Here is a 26,055-nt window from a genome sequence, read left to right on the forward strand (position 1 = left end):
GTAATTACAGTGCCAGTCCAACAGGTGGCGGCTTTGTAAAGGCAGTTTACTTCAAATTTCTTGGAAGAAGGAACACAGATCTGCTTCGGTTCTTTCATTAGTTATTCATGACATGCCTGAAAACTTAGATATTAAAGGCATTAGCTAATAGCACACTAATATGACACGTTTAAGGATGACTGATCCCATAGTAATCTGTTTATATTGCTGTTCATAACTAAATCTGGAAATATAGAGGTTAGTTATGGATGGCACATCTGTTTACACCTAAAAAGTACAGAGGCTTCCAATAACTTGCAAATAAGACTAATTTTGAGACACTGAAGTGCAAATGCTTCATTGATTTATTCACTGGTTTTTACATTGTTCATGGGTTAAAACCTGTGTCAGCTGGTTGGCTGTTTGGGTGCATAATTCATTTGTCACAGATGCAATGATTATATAAAAAGTCACAGAGAAGCCTTTACATACTAATAATAGACTACTGTTCGTTCCCCTATCAGACTGATGAGTGTCCTCCCCCAGCAACACTTGCGTTTGTTCTCTTTCTGGGAGTTTTGAACAAAAAAAATGGAATGATTCAAGTGAGGTTGAAGCACTAGCAGTTATGTGCCAAGAAAATAACTTCTCCCAGAACATTAGCAAGACCAAGAAGAAGATAGTGAACGAGGGACCACAGTGAGCACACATCCATTCACATCAATTGAACTGCTGTTGAGAGTTTTAACAGTTGTAAGTTTCTGGATGTTTCTCTATGCACCGTGGTTTAGAGAGCACATCAAACTAAGAAGCATCAAACAAAACACATCAAATTATAGTCTTCCCAGCAAGCAATTTTGCGTTTAAAAGACATCTAATAGCCGTCCAAACACAGCCCAGAGGTCTAAGCTAAAACAAGGCAATATTTGGGCTATCAGTGAAAATGTAATAGACGTCTAAACCATAGCCCAAGAATAGACTAGTCATCAATTAGATAACAAAGAAATGAAATGAGTGAAGAAATGAAACCAAACACCTTGTAATCACTGTTTACTTTGCTTACATGATGGAATATCATACATCTCGCAAGTTATTTTGGCAAAAACGACATGTAACCAAACTCAAGGTTATTTTGGCTAGAAGGGTTACTCATAATATATTGGGTCTATAGACGGTGAAATGACGGCTGTTGCTTACTCTGACTTACACAAACTTCTACAGATGTGCCATTGATAGTGTTCCTGGCTGCTACAGAAACTGCTAATTCTGAACGCAAAGAACTGTAGAGGGCAGTGAAGACATGAGCTACCCAGCATCTGAGATAGATATCTTAGAAAGTCCAGATTAAAGCCATCCAGTGACTGACTGTTTAAATAAATACTGAAACAAATGTATTGGCTAAAAGGATAGTTCACCCAAAAATGTTGTCATCATACCCTTATGTTGTTCCAAACCTTTTTGAGTTTCTTTCTTCTGCTGAACTAAAATAAAATATTTTAAAGAATGTTGGTAACCAGACATTGACGGTAGCCATTTCCTAGTAGCCTATGGATGTCAATAAATGTAGAAGTACCAACATTCTTTAAAATGTCTTCTTTTGTGTTGAGCTCATACAGGTTTGGAAAACTTAAGGGTGAGTAGCCTAAATTATGACAGAACTTTCATTTTTGGGTGAACTATCCCTTTAATGTTAGCTAATGCATTAACCCGTGTTATATAATGGAAACTTATTGCAAAGTTGTGGCCTACTCTTTTAAGAACTATCTTTTCAGTGAAGGTGGGCTCATAACACATTTCATTGTCACAAATGTACACCTTTTTGCATATTTGACACATTTTGCTTGTACTTGCTCCAAGTAAAAACCACAGAAAATCGCACAATATTCATTGATATGCATTGAATACATTAATTGAAACATCCGTCTATACGCATTGAAAATACAACCACAGTCAGACACTGTTATAACACATCCATTCTGTTTCCCAAACGTCCACAGCTGATGTAAATTTGCTGATGCACAGCTTAAATAGATGTAAATTTTAATCAGGCATCTGGGCCAATCACTCTGTTGGGTCCTGTGGAGAGGGGCTGGTTTAAATAGAGCGCGAGGAGCATCAGCGGTTCTGAAGAGATCAGGCTGGAGTCTGTCTCAAGTTCTCTCACTGGCAGCCGTCGCGCGCATCCGTGCCGGGATACGATAGCTTTCATACGGGCATTCGCTGGTGGGAGACTCGGCTGTATTTATCCACACTTGAAGCGTTAAAATAGTACTTTTATGTGTGATGCTTATATTCTGAAGTTTTAATGCGTTATCTAATACGATTCTATATATGTATATTAGTAGTTGTTTGACAGTTGGGGTTAATTGGATGTTCACCCCATTGCCTTTTTAAATAGGCGGATGGTTAAAGAATACATTAAGTGCTAATGGTAGCAGCACACCAGCAAAACTCAGGTTGTTTAGTCTTTTAGGTGTAACTACGTTCATCTTTATTTAAAACAAAGTCGCAACGGCATTAGACATGATGATGAACATTGCCGTGGAGTTTTTCGTGGTCATTCTGAAAGTTCTCTGGGCCATCGTGATGGCCGGACTCAAGTGGCTCATACGGCCGAAGGAGAAGAGCGTAGCGGGACAGGTGTGCTTGATCACCGGGGCGGGCGGCGAACTTGGGCGGCTCTTCGCGAAGGAGTTCGCCCGGCGCCGGGCTACACTGGTGCTGTGGGACATCAACAGCCACAGCAATGAGGAGACTGCGGAGATGGTGCGACAGATCTACAGAGAGGAAGACAACCCGATGTCCAAAGAGGGTAAATAGGAGGATTTAACATTTATGTTTATCCAATTAATATATTTATCCCAGACAACTTATAGGTAGGTTTATGTCTTTGTAGGTATTTAAGCTTGTTTTGTGTGTGTGTAGTCTTGAATGTTTGCCTTTGATGTATAAAGACAAAATGTCCAATAAGCAGAACCATTTTTTTTTTTTTTTACTTTAACCCCCTTATTGGCATAATAGCTAAATAATCATCATATGACTACTACAAACATAATATTTTATGTTGAGTATTCTAATATAAATTATATTTAATATTTATTATATAGTATAAAATGTTTTCATTTATTTTTATTATTGACATTTAAAGGGGTAGTTCACACAATTTTAATTCTGTCACACTCACCCTCAAGTTGTTCTTAACATGTATGAATTTCTTCTGCTGAACACAAAAGATATGAATGTTGGTAACCAGACAGTCATTGACTTCTGTAGTCATTTTTTTTTCCTGCTATGGCAGTCAATGGCTACCATCAACTGTTTGGTTACCAACATTAAAATATCTGAAGAAAGAAACTCATACAGGTTTAGAACAACTGGAGGGCGACAAAATGATGACAGAATTTTCAATTTTGGGTGAACTATCCCTTTACGTTGTTGCGCTCTGGGTTGTCAATTATTATCATTTTTTTAAACGTTCTCTAAACGTTGTGTAATTATGCAAACAATATAATCAAATAAGTTTGTCTACCTATGAACACCATTGTTTTCTGTTGAACGCAGTGGTGCAATGGTGTTTTTGTGTGATATTCATTAGAGACCCACCAGTTGGTGCCATCTATCGGTAGACCTGATATTAAACAACCAGTTATCGGTCCATCTCTAAATATTAGGCTGTAGTCTTGCCTATCGTTGCAATTATCCTGGTTAAATAATCATTCAAAATATAATTGGCTACTTGGTGGAGATTTTTCCCCAAATGCTATCAGACTCTGAATCAAATCAATTGTTGGAATCAAATGAAGCTTGAGGAAGTTGCACAGGAAAGTTGTGGTTTTCTGCATCTCGGATGATGACGATCTAATGCGTTTCTCTTAAGGAGCTGTCGATGGCGTGGAAGAGGTCCCTCCGTTTCAGCCGCAGGTGTATACGTACGTGGTTGATGTGGGCAAGAGGGAGAGCGTGTACTCCATAGCGGAGAAAGTGCGCAGGGAGGTCGGTGAAGTGGACTTGTTGATCAACAACGCTGGTGTTGTGTCCGGCCACCACCTGCTGGAATGCCCCGATGAGCTGATCGAGAGGACCATGGTGGTGAACTGCCATGCACACTTCTGGGTGAGTCTAGTTTTACTTTGCCACTGCTCAACTGTATACTGCAATAGTGTAACCAGACATTTAAAAGTCAATGTGCTTCAACTATATAGCTCTTTTTAAGTGGGGAAAACACAGAGGAATGTCCTCTTTTAGTGATTGTGCTATATCACATGATGCCACTGTTCATGCACCCATCTGTTCAGCACGTACTCATTTCTCTGCTCTGGTATTTGTGCTTGAGCCAAGTTGGAAAGCAAACATCCTTTGCTCCATGCATGTTCATAATAAGTTTGAAATTTTGACTTGTATGCTAAAAAAGCACTGTTGATTCTTTCAAAATCAGTAACATCAACCACTTAGAAGCTCAGTCGTTTAATCCATCTGGTGTTGAGTGCAAACAAATGTCTGTCATCTGAGATGGGCCACCCCCCCTTAAAACACTCCAATAAGTTTAGCATATTCCTCATGTAATCACCCCTGTCCTGTCTGGCCCTTTCTCTTTTAGTCTGTCATCCATTTGTTTCCATTCGTTCCTTTGTTTGTGGCAGCCAATATTAATATTTACGGCTCAGTCTGGATGTACTGCAAAAGTAGACATCCACAGGCTGTGAGATTATGAGGATCTGGCACGCGTTCAGGAAGAATATCAGTATGGGAGCTGATCTAGGATCAGATTACCCTCCCTGACTTCATCAATTTCAGTCCCTGTGAGTTATAACATCAGAACTGATCTTAAAACCATACTTCCACTCAGAGAGGTTTTATTAACGTGCCCCCTGTCGTTTCAACATTGTCCTCTCCAAAGCTCCCTGATCTGTGGATATAAACAAGCTCTGAGCAAGGCAACTCCAGCAGGGGGGTTTAGTAAGATCACCAGGAACAATCTGCTCTCCCTTGGTTTGTTAATTTAAAGCCCATTGAAGAGCACATCCTGCCTGGGGAAGTACCATTTGGACGAGTCCATTCTCACTTGGCCTCGCTAATTAACCTCTTTCCAGTAAATGCGTAAAAGGCCTGTCTGTAGTTTGCATTGTTTTGAGACCACCTTGTGGGGCGAGCTGTAGTAGGGCAGTTTGTTTTAAATCATGCTGCTAAAGTCACGTTGTGGAGAATTGTGAATTTTTGTTTTGTTTTTGCATGTGACTGTTGGGGGTATTAATATTTTAATGATTAGCACGGCAGGACAGTTAAAGGGATAGTTCACCGAAAAATAAAAATCATAATTTACTCACCCTCAAGCTGAACATAAAAGATATTTTGAAGAATATGGGTAACCAAACAGTTGATGGACCCCATTGACTTCCATAGTATGGAAAAACTGTTGTTTTTGGTTATGGTTACCTATATTCTTCAAAATAGCGGCTTTTGTTTTCAGTCGAGTAAGGAAATGCATACAGGTTTGGAAGAACTTCAAGGTGAGGGCTTACATCACCCCAGACCCCCTGGAAAACAAATATGTTAATAAATATTGAAGGGCCTTTTACACTGACTAAATGTTTTTTGATGGCCTTGGAGTGTTAAGATCTCACATTACGATATCACGCTTCGTTTTATAAGGGAAGAATTTTATTAAATTGGCAAATGTGAATGAGCACATCCTAAACACTGGAAGTCCTTTTAATGAAGCATGAAAATGCCTGGACACAAACTGAGCTTAAGTTTAACAGCATGTTGTTTGCCATCTATATTTTTTTTATTCTTTTCACTTGTTTGTTTATTTAACTTGGAAGTTGTTCAGTGTAAGCCGCAGTGGTGCTGTAGCAGATGCACTTGTTAGTGGTAGAGTTGGGATTCTCATTAAGGTTTTTGGTTGTTTGCTTAAGCTTTATGCAATGCATGGTTTCTTGTGGGGGATTATGATGAAAGCAGCGCTTAATCATTAAGGACAGGCAAGGAATACCAAGCGGAGGATGTGGTCATTAAAGCCACAAGCCAGCTGAATAGAAATGCACCAACACTGCTTTTCCTCTTTCTCTTTCACACAAACATGTTCTCTTAATTGGTTGCTGCTTGCATGTGGTTTGTAACATTGCAAGACCACTTTTTTTTTTTTTTTCGTCTCCTTATTTACAACTCATTTTGTGTTGCCATGTTTTGTACAGAAAGGATGTTTTAAATATGCATGCTTAATGTGATACCTAGCGCTGACACTTAAATCAGTAGGTCTGGGATAAACCCTTTTTACATTTCAGTAGTTGCGTTAGACTTTCTCATTGTCCGTAACTTTGACGGACAGGGTCCCACTGTTTTTTTTCCACAGTGACAGTGGAGGCCATTAAAACACCACCTTTGTGCCTAAACAGGCAAATATGAACAACACAATATTACAAAATACAATTACTAATAAAATATGAACAAAACATGTTACAAATGAACTGAACTAAACTCAATCAACTTTCTGTATCTGCCTGAACTTAAACCTTCCTCCTGGTCTGCATGGACTTGAGTGGATAGTTCACCCAAAAATGAAAACTGTCATTTACTTAGATACTCACCCTCAAGTTGTTCTAAACCTGTATGAATTTATTTCTTTTGTTTAACACAAAAGAAGATATTTTGATGAATGTCAGTAACCAAACTGTTGATGGGCCCCATTGACTTCCATAGTATTTCTTTTCCATACTATGGAAGTCAATGGCTACCGTCAGCTGTTTGACTACCCATATTCTTCAAAATATCATCTTTTGTGTTCAGCAGGCATAATAAATTCATACAAATTTGGAACAACTTGAGGGTGAGAAGAAAGAATTTCCATTTTTGGGTTAACTATCCATTTGTGGTTGTCTGAAATTACAAACGTTGCCTGTTTGTCACAACTATTTGGCCATGTGAAGAAACTTTTCACACTTTGCTGCCGTGGCATTTTTTGCAATTGTATGCACGCTCGCCACCAACTAGACATGGGTGGGAAAGTTACAATATATCACCTTTAGTGTAATCTGTCAAAATGACAGACTGCATTCAGATTTTTCCATCTCTGCTAAAAAAGTCAATGATGGAAAATAACTAACTTTAATTTTAATATTGAAATTTTCATAATTAAAATATAATCTTTGTGTGTTCAGCCCAATGTATTTTAATCTGAAATGCGTCAACATAGACAAGAAAACTCTGGTCAAGCCATTTCATGGGGTCTTTAAGCTGTCCATAATGTGCTAATATGGCTTCCAGGTGTGTCCATTTCTTTGTCCATACTGGGCCGAGAATAAATCGCAAACGCTGTTGCTTTTTTTTTCTTCAGGTATTTGTTTTATCCATTGAGTATTTTTCAGAGAGTTGTAGCCACTGCCTTCCAAATCTTTTTACTTTTATATAAATCCTTTCTTCTGGTCATAGTGAAGTTAAGCCTGTCTTCACAACAGGTCCATGTCATCCTCTTAAAGAGTCTTAAACACGACCTGGCACCCGGTTCAGCGCCTTCATTTCAACGGTCTGCTGTGTTTCGAAACTCTTCAGGCGGGAAGGGCAAACTCCAGATGGACATCATCTTTATTTTGTTGGATAGCATGGTGGGAATGTAACAAAACTGGAGGAGCCAACAGGAAGTGAGGCCATTATCTCTTCCAGGCTGTCTGTGCTCAGCTGAGGCCCTTCACTCTTTCCGTACTTACAGCTGTGTTTGAGTCCCAGGACCAGTGAGTTTTCTTCAGACCGTCTTGAGAATAGCCGGTAGGAGTGGCACTGTGGTGGACTGACTGGTACTTAGCGAAGTAAAAATTTAAAGTGATGCAAATGACCAGATTTAGTGTCTAGTCAGATTTGCAGAGCTGATCAAAGTAAGCTTCTCTTTTTCCTCTCTGACGTTGACCCCATAATAGGCGATATCTGAGCAGTGCATTCCACACCTGGGCGCAATGGTGTCCGTGAAAGCCTCCTAGTTGCTAAGTGAGCGTGGTTGAAGCAAAAGACTCAGGGCTGTCCCTAGAGAAAAGCATCAAGGGATAGAGAGTCTTGTACACAAGCTTGCTGGTAATGGGGAGCTGCTGCCTGACCCACTTATATGACAATTGCTTTCTTGTCTAGGGATCAGCTTGACAAGATGCCAACCGACAGGAGCCAAGTTCTCCAGCCTGCATTCCTGCTAGACCAGGAGAAAGGGTGCAGCCAGGCAGAAGGGTCTTACTTGAGTAGTTTTAGATGGTCTTGCTCAAGATCAGTGCACCTGTACCCGTTATTTGATTTGGGGCTGCTTATATTTGAAGAGCTCCCAGCCAACAAGATTCACCAGTGGCTTTATTTGGCTTATTTAAATAAGGTTAAACTGCTCCATATTGTGGTTTTCAAACTGATTCCATAGATCCAGCCCCCCCATTTTAATGAGACATTAGCGATACAGTAGCAGCGTATGAGTTAGCCCCCACTTCATTTTCTGAGGGCTGTACATCAATCTGGCCAATGCTTTGCTACATTTCTCTGGTCGGTCCACTTTCTTCTAATTAACGGCCATCTGGGCTATTATGTGTGACAATATTTGTGCATATTCCTATTGGTCAAACATTAGCACTAATCCAGGCTGACACGGCAGCTGTGAAGAGCTTTGTGATGAGCAAAGCACTTGCGCTTGTATCAATTAGAGAGCACAACAGGCATAGAACCACTGCAAGGGCCAAGGAAGCTCTCTGCTGTTGGAAGTTAATTTAGCGTAAACTCAGGCGCTGAGAAGCAATTACGGAAGCTATGAATTAAGACATGAACTTCTGTTCGGTTTCACACATTTTGTGTCTGAGAGGTCAACAAGGCCATGCCCACATCAGTGCTGGCCCCCTCATTCCATAGCGGATTGGGTTTTTACAAAGACTCAGCCATTTCTGCTCATTTGTGCAAGTTCAGAGATTATGGGGTGATGGACTAATGGTCAAGGGGGTGAGCTGGTAATGTTCGGTTTGATTTGGCCAGGCCTAGCTACTTGATCAAATCATTGGGTTGATTACAATACCAATCCAGTTGTTTGACCAAATCAAACCCAACATTATCAGCCTAGTTTCTTAGCCAATCAAACTCAAAATTACCAGCACGGTTACTTTGCCAGTCCAGTTACTTGACTAATGTTGAGTTTGACTGGTCATGGTAACATTGGGTTGATTTACCAGCCTATTTTCTTGACCAAAATCAAACCCAACATTACCAGCCCAGCTACATGTAACATTGAGTTTGATCGATCAAGGAGTTAAGGTTGTAATGTTGCTGGTTTGGTAGATTCCACCCTTGAACTGCCTAATTGTTAGAATCCAAGGTGGTCCGTGTTCAGTAAGTTTTTGATAGTGTTTGATACGACAAAAATCACAAATAAATGTAGATTGAATTAACTTCTATGGTGTCCTTATCCAACGACTCCATGAAATGCTTTCCCATGTTAATGAATGTTTGTCTCTTTCTCCACATCACATTTTCATTCATAGCTTTTATTCCAGTGTGCAAGTTGAATGGCTTCAAGTTCCTTAGCAAGGGTAATTTAACGTATTTCCCATTAGATGCAAGAGAGACTTTCGATTGCCTGAATCTTGACTTTCTGTCTCGTATCATGCTAGTCTAATCTGTCTTATTGGCAGCAGAACATAGTCTAAACTCTCCAAATCACATTTTAATACTGTAGATTGCAGCATTTGGAAGATGTTGGCATTTGTGCACTACAGGCCCAATTTATCCTAATGCTTCATTTGCACGCATACTTACCATCAGTTTTGCATGCAAGGCACAAGTACAGATTCAAACCGGTCCAAGTCTGCTCCCTTGAAGGAACCCCCAACACAATGAGATGAATATTAAGAGCAATTTTACACTTAATGCACTGGAAAAATACACAGTTTACTCTTAACGTCAGGGATTAAATGCATAGCATGTGGACCGCAGCGCTCAATTGCACGAGTGGATTGCCTCATGAGAGTGAAGTCAGTGGAAGTAAATTTGAGATATTCCAGTTCCATATTTCAACATGTCAAGATGACGTGTTGAGACGGCTGGCAGAGGTGTGAAATGCACACAGAGCCGTGCAAGATAGTACCATTCTCAAGCGTGGCCAAGGTCCTTTTCAACTGGGCATGTTTATAAATGGTGATATCATTGAAGGCCTCTGGAAGGGGCTCTGTTGTTCTTGGCACTCACACGTTTTTCTTTTTCATAGCATGCTTCGTGTTCCATTGAGGTTTGACTGTAAAGCCACAGGCGGTTCTGTGGGGCTTGTACGGCAAATCCTTTCTAAGAGAGCAGTAAATGGATGACGCCGGTCATGTTTTTCATCATTATTGTGTCCACCCCCTCACTTCCTCTGGGTCTGAAGAGAATGGAAGATGAGGCACGATTGTGTGTGTGTGGTTTTTTTCATTTTTATTCACTCTGTCTTTTGTCCAGCCGGGATCGGCGAAAGTGGAACATGACTTTGATTCATTGCATGAAAGAAACTGTCAATAACAGCCAGGCAAGATGTCAGAGCAGCTGAAAAACGTTAACAAATCTAGTCCAGAAGTGTTCAGTTAGTACAAGCTAACGACAAGCTAACTTGTTGTATTAATCTTCTACATTTTAAACCAAGTTGAAACAAAGCATTTATTTGCACCCGTCATTACAAACTAATGTGACTTTTTATGGACTGTGTTGTTTTGAGTAGGATCTTTTCAGTATGGTTTACAAAACCTAAAAGATTAGTTCAACTCTTTGATTGTCACAGTGGTTAACAAAACTTTAGTTTATTTTTACATATTTATCGGGTGGACTTCCTTTAATCGTTCCAATGCTAATGTGTAATCCAGGCTAAAAGGTGGTGTTTGTTTCCCATCTTTGTTGACCTACAGCGGTGGTGTTGTGGTCTTTAGCCGTATTGTGGTGACAGTGGTGAGTGAGTACGCCGCTCTGGCTTTGTGCTCTTGATACTGAGATGCCACTCTTGGGACCAACTCGTTGTGAGAAAAGGAAACCACAGACAAACCACTTGTTGTGAACTTGCAAGTGGTCTTTTCACCTTTTTAATAAGCCATTTCAGACCAATACGAAACCAGACCAAAGTCTGGTGCAATACTTCATCCATTAAAGTAGTTTGCTTCCCATCCAAGTTAAACCTCCATGTCGGAAATGAAAACTTTCTCAAAAACTAGTACTACCAAAACAAATTGAGCTGTACATAAATTAATCTCTTAAGTGCATGTGGAAAGCAAGCTCCCTGTAAATGGTCTTTAAGACTGTAATGGAATTGTGTTTCTAAACTCCCCCAGCAGGATGAGGGAGATGAGTGTTTAGTCTCAGTGAATTATTAGTCAGGGAGGAGGAAAAAAAAACGGATCAAAGGGCTTTGGCAGAGACGAACAGCAACAGCAAAATAACTGTCTTTGTCCCCCCCCCCCCCCCCTTCCCTTCTCTTCTCTCTCTCTTCCTCTTCCAGACCACCAAGGCATTTCTTCCCAAGATGCTAGAGATGAACCATGGCCACATTGTGACAGTTGCCAGTTCACTGGGCCTTTTCAGCACAGCTGGTGTGGAGGTTAGTACATTGCATCCATCACATAAATCTATTGGCAGACTGAAATAAAAAGAGAGCGTGTTTGGAGAGTCTCAGCACGTTGGCTCGCCGTGGCATGGAAATTCGACGCGGCGCACAGCACGCCTAGCACTCCACGCCAATTAAGGAGCATGCTAACACTGAGAGATGCTTAGAGGTTTCTTTGGGCCTACCTGCTGCATAGACAAAATTCCCATGATCCATTGGGGGTTCACACATGCTGTGAATATTGTGCACTTACTCCATTAACTCCAATGGGTACAGAGATGTCTGTACTTTTTAAAATGTGTTTTTGAAGTAATAGTCAATTGATATATCAACTCTTGAATTACAGATGTCAGTTAAAAGATTTAATATGTGCGTGTATATATTTAATTCACACTGCACTGTCACTTCTTAGACATTCCAAGACCCAACAAACGTCAACCGAACGTGTTCAATTGGCGAAAACAAGCATAGACCGAAGGCAACTGTGGTAATGCACTGATCCAACAAAACACAAGTGCCATTGGTCGCCATCTGTCGGTTCAGTTTGAGCTCTTTACATGTTGCTAGACAGAATTGCTAAACACTTTTCCAAAATGATATCTCTCATTGGTGCTGGTGTAGCATTAAAGTCACTTTTAATCTGTTAAACCAGCCTGTGTATATGAGGGATCTCTTAGAGTTCGGAGTCTAGCACATGTACAATCCTCTTCTTTCACTGCTGTCCAAACTGGTGTCATTTTTCCCAGCAGCCTTTTGGGGAAACATTACTTTTCTTTTTTTTCTTTTTGTTAGCTGTACGTGTACTTCTATTTTTCAAGCCCTCATCTTTACTCTCACTTCAAAGGGTCCCAGAAGCCCAATCACACTGTCTGACCTATTATGTTTCCTTGAATGTGACTTTTTATGGTTCGCATTATTGGAGTGACTCAAGCCGCTGTGAGCCCCTTTATTCCAGAGTGTTTATCTACACGCATCTGTGTTTGCCCACTCTGTTCTGAAGATCCCGTTCACCGCAAACCACATCAAAACCCTCCCATGCGGCTCTACCTATACTCCATACACAACAAAAGAATGCTAATGAAACCGTAGATCCCAGCGCTCCCATGCTATTACAGGGAAAACTGCCTCGGGAAGCTTGATTAATGTTCTCCAAACTCTGTTTCCTCTTGGTTTCAGGATTACTGCGCTAGCAAGTTTGGTGCCATCGGCTTCCACGAGTCCCTGAGCCACGAAATCAAGGCTTCGGAGAAGGACGGTATCAAGATGACGTTGGTGTGTCCTTACCTGGTGGACACGGGCATGTTCAGAGGATGCAGAATAAGGTAAAAGAAAGGAGCCGTCCAAATGTTAAGATTGGGTTTCAGATGGACACTAAAGGAGCGAACGACACAATGCGTATCTAGTTCGAGTAGACATTGCTTAACAACAGTCAGGGTAGCTTTGCTTGTGGCCTCTCATGTCACTGTCAGCTTGGGTTTTCATGCGCACAATAGGGGCTTCCACTTGAATAAGGTGCATGCTGGATCTGTTTCCACTCAATAATGACTTGCTCTGACTGGCTAAGCACTTTGGGCTGACTTTATTAAACAAAGACGACTCTTAATCATCATGTTTGCTTTCTTTTTTTTTTTCCGCCTGGGTTGGTCAGGAAAGAGATCGAGCCGTTTCTCCCTCCATTGAGGCCAGAGTTCTGTGTGACACAGTCCATGAGGGCCATCCTGACAGACCAGCCCATGATCTGCACGCCTCGCATTGTATACATGGTCAACTTTATGAAAAGGTGGGTATGGGTGGTCTCAAAACTGGAGTTTGAAATGCTTCCAGATTGTCGGAACAATCAGTAGTAACACATTCCCATTTGTTTTTGTTTTATAGCATTTTGCCCTTCGAAGCAATCGTGTGTATGTACCGGTTCCTGGGTGCAGATAAGTGCATGTACCCCTTCCTCGCTCAGAGGAAAGAGGCGATGAACAACAACGAGGCAAAGAATGGGATCTAGAGGGCGCCGTTTCCAACCCACAAGGGTACATTTCTAACCCGCATGAGGATAAGACCACTGAGAGGGCAGATGGAAGTGAAAAGACTGCGTTTAGACTGGTGCACTTGCATTTGGCAGATGCAAAGGTTTACCATATTGTTCCTCTGGAACAAAGAAAGCTGTGTACTACACTAAGGATTTATTTGTTGATTTTATGTGTTGTCATTTATTAAAGTTTGTTCCATCTATATACTGTGTCAATAGTTTTGAAATCATACATGAGCTATTCAGTAATTAACTATTTACGTAATGTAGTCACCAGCATTATCTAGCGTCTTTGTGAAACTATACAGTATGTTACTGTACGAACAGTAAATTCTTGTCACTTTTTTGTTTCGTTTGTGTGTAGACATGCACTGTATTTACTTTCCTCTACACTGCCAACATTATCTACACCGTTCAATGTGGCACCACGCCACTCTGTTCCCCAATTCGATACATTAAAGGCAGCAGCAGGAGATCATGTGTTCGAAAGGGCCCAGTTATGAACCATGTGATGTTACAGATAAAATATTTTGCATTCTCCCCCCTCATTTCTTTTTGTTGACATCATGAGAAGTGGGTAAAACGCTGGTCTGTTTCCAGCTGCTGGTGGGAAAGAAGTTTATTTTATTTTTTTTTAATCTACAGAAGCATATGGTATTTTGTATATGTTAATGTCAATCTAAAGGGATGGCCTGATTTTCTTGTCATTGAATATATTTAGTACGTTGCCCATTTTGAACTTGTGCATCAACTGAAAAATACTGTTTTGGTTACATAATTTTTTTTTTATATAATTGATTCATTATGCAATTTCTAAAATGAATTTAAAATGGGATTGAGTAACATGAGGATGTTGTCATCATCTGAATATGATGCATTTTCACATTTGTTAATTTAATGCTTTTCCTTTTTGTTTATGCAAACCTGAACCATTGAGATATTTTGTATGTTTAGGCAAAAAAATGACAAAACACATGAGTTTAAACTACATTCCAATAGGCATGTGATGAGCCTAAAATCTCTACCTCTTCATGTTTGCCATTTGTTAACAGTATGACATAAATACTCTTTGTAACTTTCCTAAAGAGTGCTCTATATAGGAGCACACAACATGGTTCCAATGTTTAGTGTCTCTACCTAACTTAAATTAATAAAATGATTTAGATTATTTGTTGTTGGTTTTTGTGTATCAGTCAAAACCGCCGTGTCTTTTCATAAGCCTGACTCTCAGCAACCGCAAAATATCAGCAAATGCCAGAAATTCCTAAGGAACTTGGCACAGAAAGCGAAGGTTTTAGTGTTTGCCAACTTTTCTAGCAAGTAAATTCCTGAGTGCATCCCTATAATAACTTCTACAGGCGCAAGAAACATGACATACTGCAACTAAAAGCTCACAGAACAGAAGGACACTTCACTTTTAGGCAGCAGCAATATTGTCCATCATACAGCATATGGGTGGGACTTTGGGGTTAAATTGTTTGACTCAGATGTTCCATTCAAGCCAAAATGCCTGTTATCCTTAGTTGTGAAAGGGATTACGAAATGCATTTACCTCGAGAGAAAATGCATCACAGGAAGTAAGGAGGTCTTTCCTCTTTTGCTTAGCTTGTGATTGACCATGCTTCATATTTACACTTCTACTACTGCTCGAGTGTTTCATTGGTGATGAATCAGTGTCACAAAAACAGTGAATTGCATATACAAGGAGTTATTTTAAAATATGACAGACCTATTGCATGTTGAATGGGCGTGGTGAACCAGAAAACAAGTCATAGTAAATGCCAGTTAAGGATTTGGACATTGACTGAAGTTATTTTATATTTTGATGACATTAATTAGGTGGATTACAAGCCCATTCATCTCCGCACAATTTCAAGATGATTTGCGATTTATAGGTCTGGTTTCACAGACAGGGTTTAGATTAAGCCAGGATTAGGCCTTAGTTTAATTAGGACATTTAAGTAGCTTTTATAAAAGTGCCTTAGAATAAACATTACTGGTGTGCATCTTGAGACAAAACAATGGATCTGACATATTTTAAGATATGTCAGTGAAAGTTGCCTTCAGATAAGACAGTACACACATGAATTTTAGTCTGGGACTATAGTTTAAACCTTGTCTGTGTAATCGGGGGATAGATTTCACATCTGTAAGCGAGGAAAATGCGTACGTTCGTTCTCTGAATCACATACGCACATTTGAAAAATAATCGTTAGATCAAATGTAGGATGGTTTTTACGCAACATTTTATAAATGAGGCTCCAGGTCTAAGAATTTTTGTACTATTCATTCGGTCTCTGCAAACAATGTGTTTTTTGGAGTTTTGCGCATAAACCTGATAGACTGACATTTATGCGTTGCGTTTTGTGCAAGAGCACTGTGTTTTTAAAACGCTGTAAAGTTGAGGCTAAGTAATATTTGAACATCAATAATAATTGATAATTGAGCACCAGCATTTTAGAATGATTTCTGAAGGATCATGTGACAATGAAGACTGGAGTAATGATGCTGAAAATAATAAAGCATTTGGAATAAAGCATTTCAAAAAATACATTAACATGTAATCATATTCCACAGTTTTTACTGTATTTTTGATCAAATAAATTCAGCCTTGGTGAGCATAAGAGACTTCTTTCAAAAACACAAACATTTGAATACTAAATAATTCAAACGATGCAGTTTAAGAATCTAGTTCCTTGTGTGAATGTCATTAGCATGCTTCCATATCAGACATTTTTTTCAAGCTATGGGTGAGGGTAACCAGACGTATCGTCTCTGGAAATGTCCACGTTTTACAAAAAAAAAACACCCTGCAAATGCATGCCCTCTGAAAGCACAAACTAAATACCATTGGAAAGTTATTGAGTTAAATTGATATTACTGTATAAAGTATATTCAGAAAATGGTAGGGGTGTAATGATACCCTCATGTCACGATTCGATACATATCACGATACTGAACTCATGATACGATATTAATGCGATACATATGATAAAAGGTTTAAAACATTTTTACTGTTGATTAAAATGCTAAATTTGATACATTGTGGGTGTCAATGAATAGGCTTGGACATGGTGCTGGATACCCAATGCACAGGACAATAGTGACACCAGAATAAAAATATTCATGATTCTGAAGCTGTTATGCTTGCACGAATATGCTTGCACTCTGTCACTGACTAGATATATTTAAAATAATGTAGGCCACTTTTTGCACAAATATTCCCCCATACATTATTTTCAACATAATATATAGTAGTTTAATGTAGTACCGGCACTAAAACTCTGAAAACGAAAAGATTTTTTGATATGATGCATATTGTTGCATTTATTGTTACACCCCTAGAAAATGGTAAAATATTTGTTAAATAGTTTTATTTATATGTTCTCTTATAATTTATTTAGTTTCATCCTTTTGGGTTACACTTTATTTCGATAGTCCACTTTAGACATTCTACTAACTATTAGTAACTTTTCAACTACATGTCAACTAACTCTCATTAGAGTATTAGTAGGCTGTAGTAGACTTTTAGGTTAGGGTTCGGGTTAGGAGAATAAGTTGACTTGTAGTTGCCAAGTTACTTATAGTCAGTAGAATATCTGTTAGGGGACCAACAAAATGAAGTGTTAGCAAATATTAAGCAGACAGTCTACTAATAATCGAATGAGAGTTAGTTGACATGTAGCTGCAAAGTTACTTATAGTTAGTAGAATGTCTAAAGTGGACTATCGGAATAAAGTGTTACCATATTTTGTAATGTGTTTTTGTTCATTTTATTGTAACATAATGGACAGTGAATTGTGTTAAAACAGTCTGGGTCATTTTGACCCGCAAATATCATACCATTCCATATCATTATGGAACCCACAATTAAAAAAAACAAAAATAGAAAAAAATGCATTATCCCCAATTTGTATTCAAAGATAATACCAAGTGAGATTTCAATTACATACTGACCTAGGAAATGTTTCCATTTAAGAGTAAGTCTAGTAAGTAAATCTGCAAGAAATCTGGTCACCTTTCACAATGGGCCTTGCAGACATCCCTTTCTTTGGGCAGCCAATGGTCTTCAAGTGTTGAAAAGCACTGATCTTAAGGCAACAGACGTCAGTAGCCTGCAGCGGAGGCCTGAGTCGGGTAATTGGCCTGACTGATGGTCCGTACTAAGAGATTACTGTTAATACAAAGACAGAGAAATATTGACACATCAAAACTCCCACAGCTGCAGTAATTGTCAGATAGGATCAGTCTACTGATGCAGCTCCCCACTAAGAAAATAATTAGGCTTTACCGTGCCAGAAATTCAAAACACAAGATGAAATGCTTCCCTAGCACATACTGAGGGATTTCTTTTTCCTTTCACTCAGTAGAGTAACATAAGCACTAATTAAGCTTTAAAAGGGTCGATAACACTTAATTCTGGTGGAAAAATCAATAAACTTTGTTTCCCCATAGCAAAAAAGCCAGAGTTAACAGCTTTATATGGGTCAAACTGGACAGATCAATTCTCCACAGCATAACAATTGAATGACGACATATTTAATTTCATCGACAGTTATTCATTAAAGATAAAAAAATATCTTGCTGTATATGAGGCATATCAGGGATATTGGTACATACAACTACAATCAGCATGCTAAATGAACAAGCAAACTACAAGCAACATGCTAAATCAATATCAGTACGTTAAGAGATAACAAAAAATAAAGAGGTAATTTAAAGGAAACTACAGTCAATCCATCAGCCTTCGTATTGAGTTTCTTCTTCCCAAACTGAATGGGGTTGTTAAAGATTAGCTTCCACATTAATGGAGCTACTGTAATTGATGAAGACCCTCTCATTTATGTACGACACAGTGAGACTGATTGATCTTCATTGCCCAGAGGACACATACAGTCTCTCCTCCACAGGAACCAGCCAATGTAATGAAAACAAAGATTTTTTTTTTATTCTAAACAAAACTCACTACCACAATGCTAGTGTTGTGGGTGTTACCAAGGCGCTGCTATACATTTGCTAAGGTGTTCTGAGTGATTTTTAGCACATCATTATTGTTTTGCTATGGTGTTCTTAGTGTTTTTAACACATTGCTATAGTGTTGCTAGTTTAGCATGTTGCTATGCATTTGCTAATGTGCTTTGAGGGGTTTTAGGGGGTTGCTAAACATTTGCTAGGTGCTCAGAGTGTTTTTAGCGTATTGCTATTTGATAAGTGCTAAGGTGTTCTGAGTGTTTTTAGCATGTTGCTATATTTGCTAAGTGCTAAGGTGTTGTGAGCGTTTTTAGCATGTTGCTATACCATAGCACTTATCAAATATATAGCAACATGCTAAGGTGTTCTGAGTGTTTTTAGCATGTTGCTATATTTGCTAAGTGCTAAGGTATTCTGAGTGTTTTTAGCATGTTGCTATATATTTGATAAGTGCTAAGGTATTCTGAGTGTTTTTAGCATGTTGCTATATTTGCTAAGTGCTAAGGTGTTCTGAGTGTTTTTAGCATGTTGCTATATATTTGATAAGTGCTAAGGTGTTCTGAGTGTTTTTAGCATGTTGCTATATATTTGATAAGTGCTAAGGTGTTCTGAGTGTTTTTAGCATGTTGCTATATTTGATAAGTGCTAAGGTATTCTGAGTGGTTTTAGCATGTTGCTATATTTGATAAGTGCTAAGGTGTTCTGAGTGTTTTTAGCATGTTGCTATATATTTGATAAGTGCTAAGGTGTTCTGAGTGTTTTTAGCATGTTTCTATATATTTGATAAGTGCTAAGGTGTTCTGAGTGATTTTAGCATGTTGCTATATATTTGATAAGTGCTAAGGTGTTCTGAGTGATTTTAGCATGTTGCTATATATTTGATAAGTGCTAAGGTGTTCTGAGTGATTTTAGCATGTTGCTATATATTTGATAAGTGCTAAGGTGTTCTGAGTGTTTTTAGCATGTTGCTATATTTGATAAGTGCTAAGGTGTTCTGAGTGTTTTTAGCATGTTGCTATATATTTGATAAGTGCTAAGGTGTTCTGAGTGTTTTTAGCATGTTGCTATATATTTGATAAGTGCTAAGGTGTTCTGAGTGTTTTTAGCATGTTGCTATATATTTGATAAGTGCTAAGGTGTTCTGAGTGATTTTAGCATGTTGCTATATATTTGATAAGTGCTAAGGTATTCTGAGTGTTTTTAGCATGTTGCTATATTTGCTAAGTGCTAAGGTGTTCTGAGTGGTTTTAGCATGTTGCTATATTTGATAAGTGCTAAGGTGTTCTGAGTGTTTTTAGCATGTTGCTATATTTGATAAGTGCTAAGGTGTTCTGAGTGGTTTTAGCATGTTGCTATATTTGATAAGTGCTAAGGTGTTCTGAGTGTTTTTAGCATGTTGCTATATATTTGATAAGTGCTAAGGTGTTCTGAGTTTTTTTAGCATGTTGCTATATATTTGATAAGTGCTAAGGTGTTCTGAGTGTTTTTAGCATGTTGCTATATATTTGCTAAGTGCTAAGGTATTCTGAGTGTTTTTAGCATGTTGCTATATATTTGATAAGTGCTAAGGTATTCTGAGTGTTTTTAGCATGTTGCTATATTTGCTAAGTGCTAAGGTGTTCTGAGTGTTTTTAGCATGTTGCTATATATTTGATAAGTGCTAAGGTGTTCTGAGTGTTTTTAGCATGTTGCTATATATTTGATAAGTGCTAAGGTGTTCTGAGTGATTTTAGCATGTTGCTATATTTGCTAAGTGCTAAGGTGTTCTGAGTGTTTTTAGCATGTTGCTATATATTTGATAAGTGCTAAGGTGTTTTGAGTGTTTTTAGTACCTTACTATACATTCACTATGTCCTGGGTGTTTTTAACACCTTGCTATAAATTTGCTAAGAGTTTTTTTTTATGCATTGCTAATGTTGTTTTTTAACATGTTGCTATTCTTTTGCCAAGGTGTTCTGGGTGTTTTTAGGGAATTGCTAAATATTTGCTAAGAATCTGAGTGGAATGTTGCTATACATGTATAAAGGTGCTAATTTTTAGCGTGTACTAGCTACACAATTTGCTGAGTTACGAGTGATGTTTAGCACGTAGCTACATACTTTCTAAGGTGTTCTGTTTGTTTTTAGCATATTGCTATACATTTGCTAAGATTTATTGCATAAAGGTGCGGTCACATTTACTGTTTGGTGAATTTTTGTGGGCGAAATCCAGTCATTTCATTGGGAAACCACGCAATCAGAAATTTCATGCGAGGGCGAAAGATTTCCCCATTCAGATTTCGCAATGGGTTCAAGTTGGTCACGGATTTGCCACGTTTGGTTTGAAAATGATTTCTGTGTGAGTGGTACTTCATACATCACTACACTATAAACAATAGAGCATTTGTTGCCTGCAAAATGGCAATAATATGACCACACATTTGCTAATAGATTTGTTATTCCATCTGCTGAAGAATATGAGCTTGGACTTATACGGCAATGATATAGAGAAGGAATCTTCCTCTAGCTATGAATGAATGACTGTTTCCTTGGTGATACTGAATGGACTTATAGTATGGATTTATTTTTAGCCCACTGTCGCAATGCCTGAAACACTCATGGATGACCGTTCATGTGTTACTGCGCCTTAAAGTCCCTTTAGGTATGACACAGCACTACACCATATGCTTGAGCAAATCGCCTGTGGTTTTTAATTCACACCCATGTGTTGGCTGGAAAATATGAATCCGGTTGTGTAGCTACAAAGAACATGATAATTCGGAACTTATCAAGATGTGTTAGATACCAATTTTTCTGGATTTATGTACACTGGAGTCCATAAATCTCAGTCTTTAGGACATAAAATGGGGGATTTTCTTTTTCCATTTAAACCTGGAAATATATAGAAACTATTAGAAACATCCTGGCATAAAATGTAAAATCGACTAGAAAAGAAGACAACAGACAACAATGGTTTCAACATGAACTGACGTGATTTTACTGCATTTTAAGTAACTGACAAGTCTGTTATAAAACTGTATATCTTCAGGGAGAGAAAAACACTCTTCCAGTGAGTTACCAGTTTCAGATAATTTTATGACTCTTTCGTTTCGAAAAGACAGCCTGTCTATAGCCTCTCTTTTCTCCAGAATGCAGTCCTTAAAAGCACTCAGTTGATGTATCGAGTCAATACAACACACAACATAGGTGTAGATGTGCTGGACAAAACCGAAGGAAGAAGAGAACAATCGTCAAACAGGACTTTGCTAAAGAGGCACGGATCACTATGCAGGGCCTCTTGTGTTTCTGTCAAGTATCTTGAATGAAATTCTAATTTCAAGGAACTTTATAGAAGGCAAGAGGCAAGTTTGTTCAACTGGATACCGTGTATCAGCTGTTTGGCCGTGATCCTGTGCTGCTCACCTCTAGCGTCAGCTTTATCCATTGGTTTACACTCGTAGTATATGTTTTTCTTTTCCTCTGCGTATGATTTTCTACAAGTCATATACATCCATATAGATAGATGAATGCTTTATGTCAGCATACACGGTAAGCTGGGTGACTATATATGAAGACAACAACTACGACTTCACAGCACTGGCATTGGTTAATACTTAAATACTCAAGCATTATTATTCATAGATTAAAGAGAAAAGGAAAATAATATAACCCCCCCAACTAAGATACACAACTTTGTTTTCCCCAATAATGTTTTGTTTATACTAATGGCATGACATAAGCCTGTTTAAATCCATATCACTTCGAGGCAAGGTGAAAATAATATTCAAACATCTATCAAATGGGGAAATTTCCCTTGATTTTTAAACATTACCATGCATTACATTTTTATAATTTTTTTTTTTTAAGTTCACTTGCTTGCTCTTTTTAGTTAACTCTAGAGTAAATAAATGTTGTGTTAAGATAGTGTTGTCTTCACATAGACTCAAAGAATGCATTTTTTTTTTTGTCATTTCGTATTCATGAGACACATCCACCATATTGCATGTTGACACGTGTAGAAGGATGCAGCGGCGGTCGTGGGGGCTTTCGGGGCAGAAGGGTGGGATCAGCTCCTAGACGACGGCCTTTGAATCCTTGCAGTCCTGAGCAGTGGTGCCTGAGTTAGTCGGTTTGTTGTCTGTCCTTTCGGCCAGACGTTTCGCTTGTCTGCAAATGAAGATTAATTATGATTAACCAAAAATGCTGTTAGATGGTAACAATAATAATAACAAAGTGCTGTCAAATCGATTAATCGCATTTAACATTAAAGTTTGTAAATATATATTATGTGTGTAGTGTACATAACATATATTTACAAACATTTATTTTAAATGCGATTAATCGATTTGGCAGCACTATTATTATACTGTTAGATGATAATAATAATAGTGCTGTCAACTCGATTAATCAATTTAACATAATTTAGCGCATTTAACATAAAAGTTTGTAAATATATATCATGTATGTATATATATATATAAACGCACACACAAATATTTACAAACTTTTGTTAGATGCGATTAATCGTGATAAATTGATTTGACAGCACTAATAATAATACAATACAATAATATAAATATATAATACAAAACCTAAAAACAGTAAATAATAAATAATACAATTAATATAAAATATACAAAATACAGAATTATTGATCAAATCCGTAATAAATATAAAGGCAAACGATTAAAAAATTAAGTATAATAAAATAAATAATAAACATTATGAATTCATATTTCATAATGCACACCACCATTCAAAAGTATGGTCAAATCTTAATTCATCAAGCACACATTAAATTGATCAAAAGTGACTGTAAAGGCTTTTTTTATGTTGAAAAAGATTTCTATTTTAAACAAATGGTGTTCTTTAGAACTTAGAATGTATCACACCTTCCACAAAAACACTACACAGCACCAAATCACTTACTTAAGAAGCAAATCAGCATATTATTATAATTTCTGAAGGATCATGTGACACTGAAGACTGGAGTAATGATGCTGAAAATTCAGCTGTCACCACAGGAATAAATCACATTTTACATACATTAAAATAGAAAACCATTATTTTGTATTGTAATAATATTTCACATAATACCAGTTTTTACTGTATTTTTGATCAAATAAATTGTCAAAAATCTTTAAAACGTTTTGAACGGTAGTGAGGAGCAGTAGAATGGATCTTAATGATTCTTACTGAAGTGTTTCCCTCCCATCAGCCCCTTTCATTGTGACCTATATGGGCTGCTGAACTGGGTAATTTTTCCTCTTTGTTCTGTTCTAGCTCACGGCTGCACTGAGAAGCTGAAGCCACTGTAAATAAACATTTCTCTAACCTTTTCCTAGGCACACCTACTATGAAAATATTCTTGAACGGGTTGGAGTGATTTCCGTTCTGGTGTGTCTATCATTTCCATTCTCATATTTCATTCTCCAGCGCCCTGTTCATCACGGATATGACAGAGATTCATTTTTCCCACAGCAATCCCTCTGATTACAGGAGGATAAAGATCATGCAAAGACATGAAGTTCAGTGGAGTGAGGGTTTCCACTGCGGCTGGACAGATTGGGGAAGTGGGCAATACCACTGAAGGAAAATGCATATTGTGTGCGTGTGCATCAAGCACTCTGTGAATTTGATAAGCTCAGCCAGTATATATATAGTGTGTGTGTGTGTGTGTCTGTAATCCTTTTAGTGATTAAGTGAAATGAGCTGCCAGGTTTCAGACGTTGACATTTAAAGGACAAATCATGTCCGTCTCTGCAGCTCAAAATCAGAAAGGAGCTCCACCTGCCACTGATATTTACTATACTGTGTGTGTGTGTGTGTGTTTGTGTGTGTGTGTGTGTACTAACTAAATACCACATAAAATGGGTTGACGAGTAGTTCTCTTTCCTGCGCTGACATGTTTCCTACTGAAACAGGAAGTTTAAGGGCTCCTTCCAATAGCCTGTAGTTCCAATAGCCAAAATCTTACATCACAATATGAGTATATCACGATAATGATATATATCATGATATAGTTATTTTTTTTGCTTTAAAAAAAGATTTTTATGATTTTTGTTACCACTGAAATTTCAGAATTCTTGTCACCAATTTCAATATCACAAAAAACTAATACTAGCCTGTCCAAAAAAACCTCTAAAGCTTATTAAAGACAAATAAACAGTGATAAAATAAGAACAAAGAAACTAATTACAAGCAAATAGGAAAACAAACTGCAATAGAACAACAAATGAAATAAACCTAGCCTACCTAAAAAACAAGTGCTAGAAATAATAATACTACATACATTGTATAAAGTAATCAAACATAAATGTCACTGCATAGTATTCACTGTGTAAATTAAATATAGGCCTACACCTATCTATCTATCTATCTATCTATCTATCTATCTATCTATCTATCTATCTATCTATCTATCTATCTATCTATCTATAAATTACAGAAACGTCTGTCTGTCTGTGTGTGTGTGTGTGTGTGTTTGTGTGTGTGTGTGTGTGTGTGTTTATCTCTCGAACCATTAGTCCGATGGATTTCAAACTTGACAGGTGTCTCGCTACGGGCACGAGTAAGTGCAGTGCCAAGTTTGACGTTGTTTGGATTAGAAATGCAAAAGATATCGGTAAGTATATCGGTAAAAGAATCACTTAGAAGGTTGTGGTTTAAAAATAAACATTATGACATAGACACACTGTCAGCTAAACATTAAGTCAGCTACACTGTTACTTCTATTTTATTCACGGCCATCATTTGTAGTAGCCTATTCACAAACTGTTTCCTCAAACGTAGCTTTTTTCAGAGTTCACTGTGTAGCCTGCTCCCTGAATCGTCCCGCTTATTCATTTGTGGATGTTAACTGAATCTGTAAGTCAGCTTGTAGGCCTGTAGGTCACTCCCCCTCTCACACTGACACTGAGTGAGCACAGCACAGGCCACTCCCCCTCTCACACTGACACTGAGTGAGCACAGCGCAGGACCAGAGGCCACTCCCCCTCTCACACTGACACTGAGTGAGCACAACTGGCCACTCCCCCTCTCCCACTGACACTGAGTGAGCACAGCGCAGGATCAGAGGCCACTCCCCCTCTCACACTGACACTGAGTGAGCACAGCGCAGGCCACTCCCCCTCTCACACTGACACTGAGTGAGCACAGCGCAGGCCACTCCCCCTCTCACACTGCACACTGAGTGAGCACAGCGCAGGCCACTCCCCCTCTCACACTGCACACTGAGTGAGCACAGCGCAGGCCACTCCCCCTCTCACACTGACACCGAGTGAGCACAGCGCAGGCCACTCCCCCTCTCACACTGACACTGAGTGAGCACAGCGCAGGCCACTCCCCCTCTCACACTGACACTGAGTGAGCACAGCGCAGGCCACTCCCCCTCTCACACTGCACACTGAGTGAGCACAGCGCAGGCCACTCCCCCTCTCACACTGACACCGAGTGAGCACAGCGCAGGCCACTCCCCCTCTCACACTGACACTGAGTGAGCACAGCGCAGGCCACTCCCCCTCTCACACTGACAC

The 26,055-nt window shown here is 38.7% G+C and overlaps 2 protein-coding genes across 3 annotated transcripts in view; one reads left to right on the forward strand and one right to left on the reverse strand.

The window, feature by feature from the left end:
- The first annotated feature begins 1,910 nt into the window (after positions 1 to 1,910).
- rdh10a (retinol dehydrogenase 10a) lies at positions 1,911 to 14,739 on the forward strand. The gene is made up of 6 exons (XM_079863582.1): positions 1,911 to 2,791; positions 3,857 to 4,092; positions 11,444 to 11,542; positions 12,725 to 12,870; positions 13,197 to 13,328; positions 13,424 to 14,739. The coding sequence occupies exons 1-6, from the start codon at positions 2,503 to 2,505 to the stop codon at positions 13,545 to 13,547; spliced, it is 1,026 nt and encodes a 341-aa protein (XP_079719708.1). The 5' UTR covers positions 1,911 to 2,502; the 3' UTR covers positions 13,548 to 14,739.
- Positions 14,740 to 21,494: 6,755 nt separating this feature from the next.
- The window catches only part of stau2 (staufen double-stranded RNA binding protein 2), a 121,052-nt gene continuing 116,491 nt past the window's right edge, over positions 21,495 to 26,055 (reverse strand). For both annotated transcript variants that reach the window (XM_079862415.1, XM_079862416.1), the window contains exon 15: positions 21,495 to 22,687. In XM_079862415.1, coding sequence (XP_079718541.1) covers positions 22,594 to 22,687 — 94 coding nt within the window. In that variant the 3' untranslated portion in view covers positions 21,495 to 22,593. The remainder of the gene's footprint in view (positions 22,688 to 26,055) is intronic.

Source organism: Squalius cephalus (genome assembly GCF_949319135.1).
Source record: "Squalius cephalus genome assembly, chromosome: 25".
Classification (NCBI taxonomy): Eukaryota; Metazoa; Chordata; class Actinopteri; order Cypriniformes; family Leuciscidae; genus Squalius; species Squalius cephalus.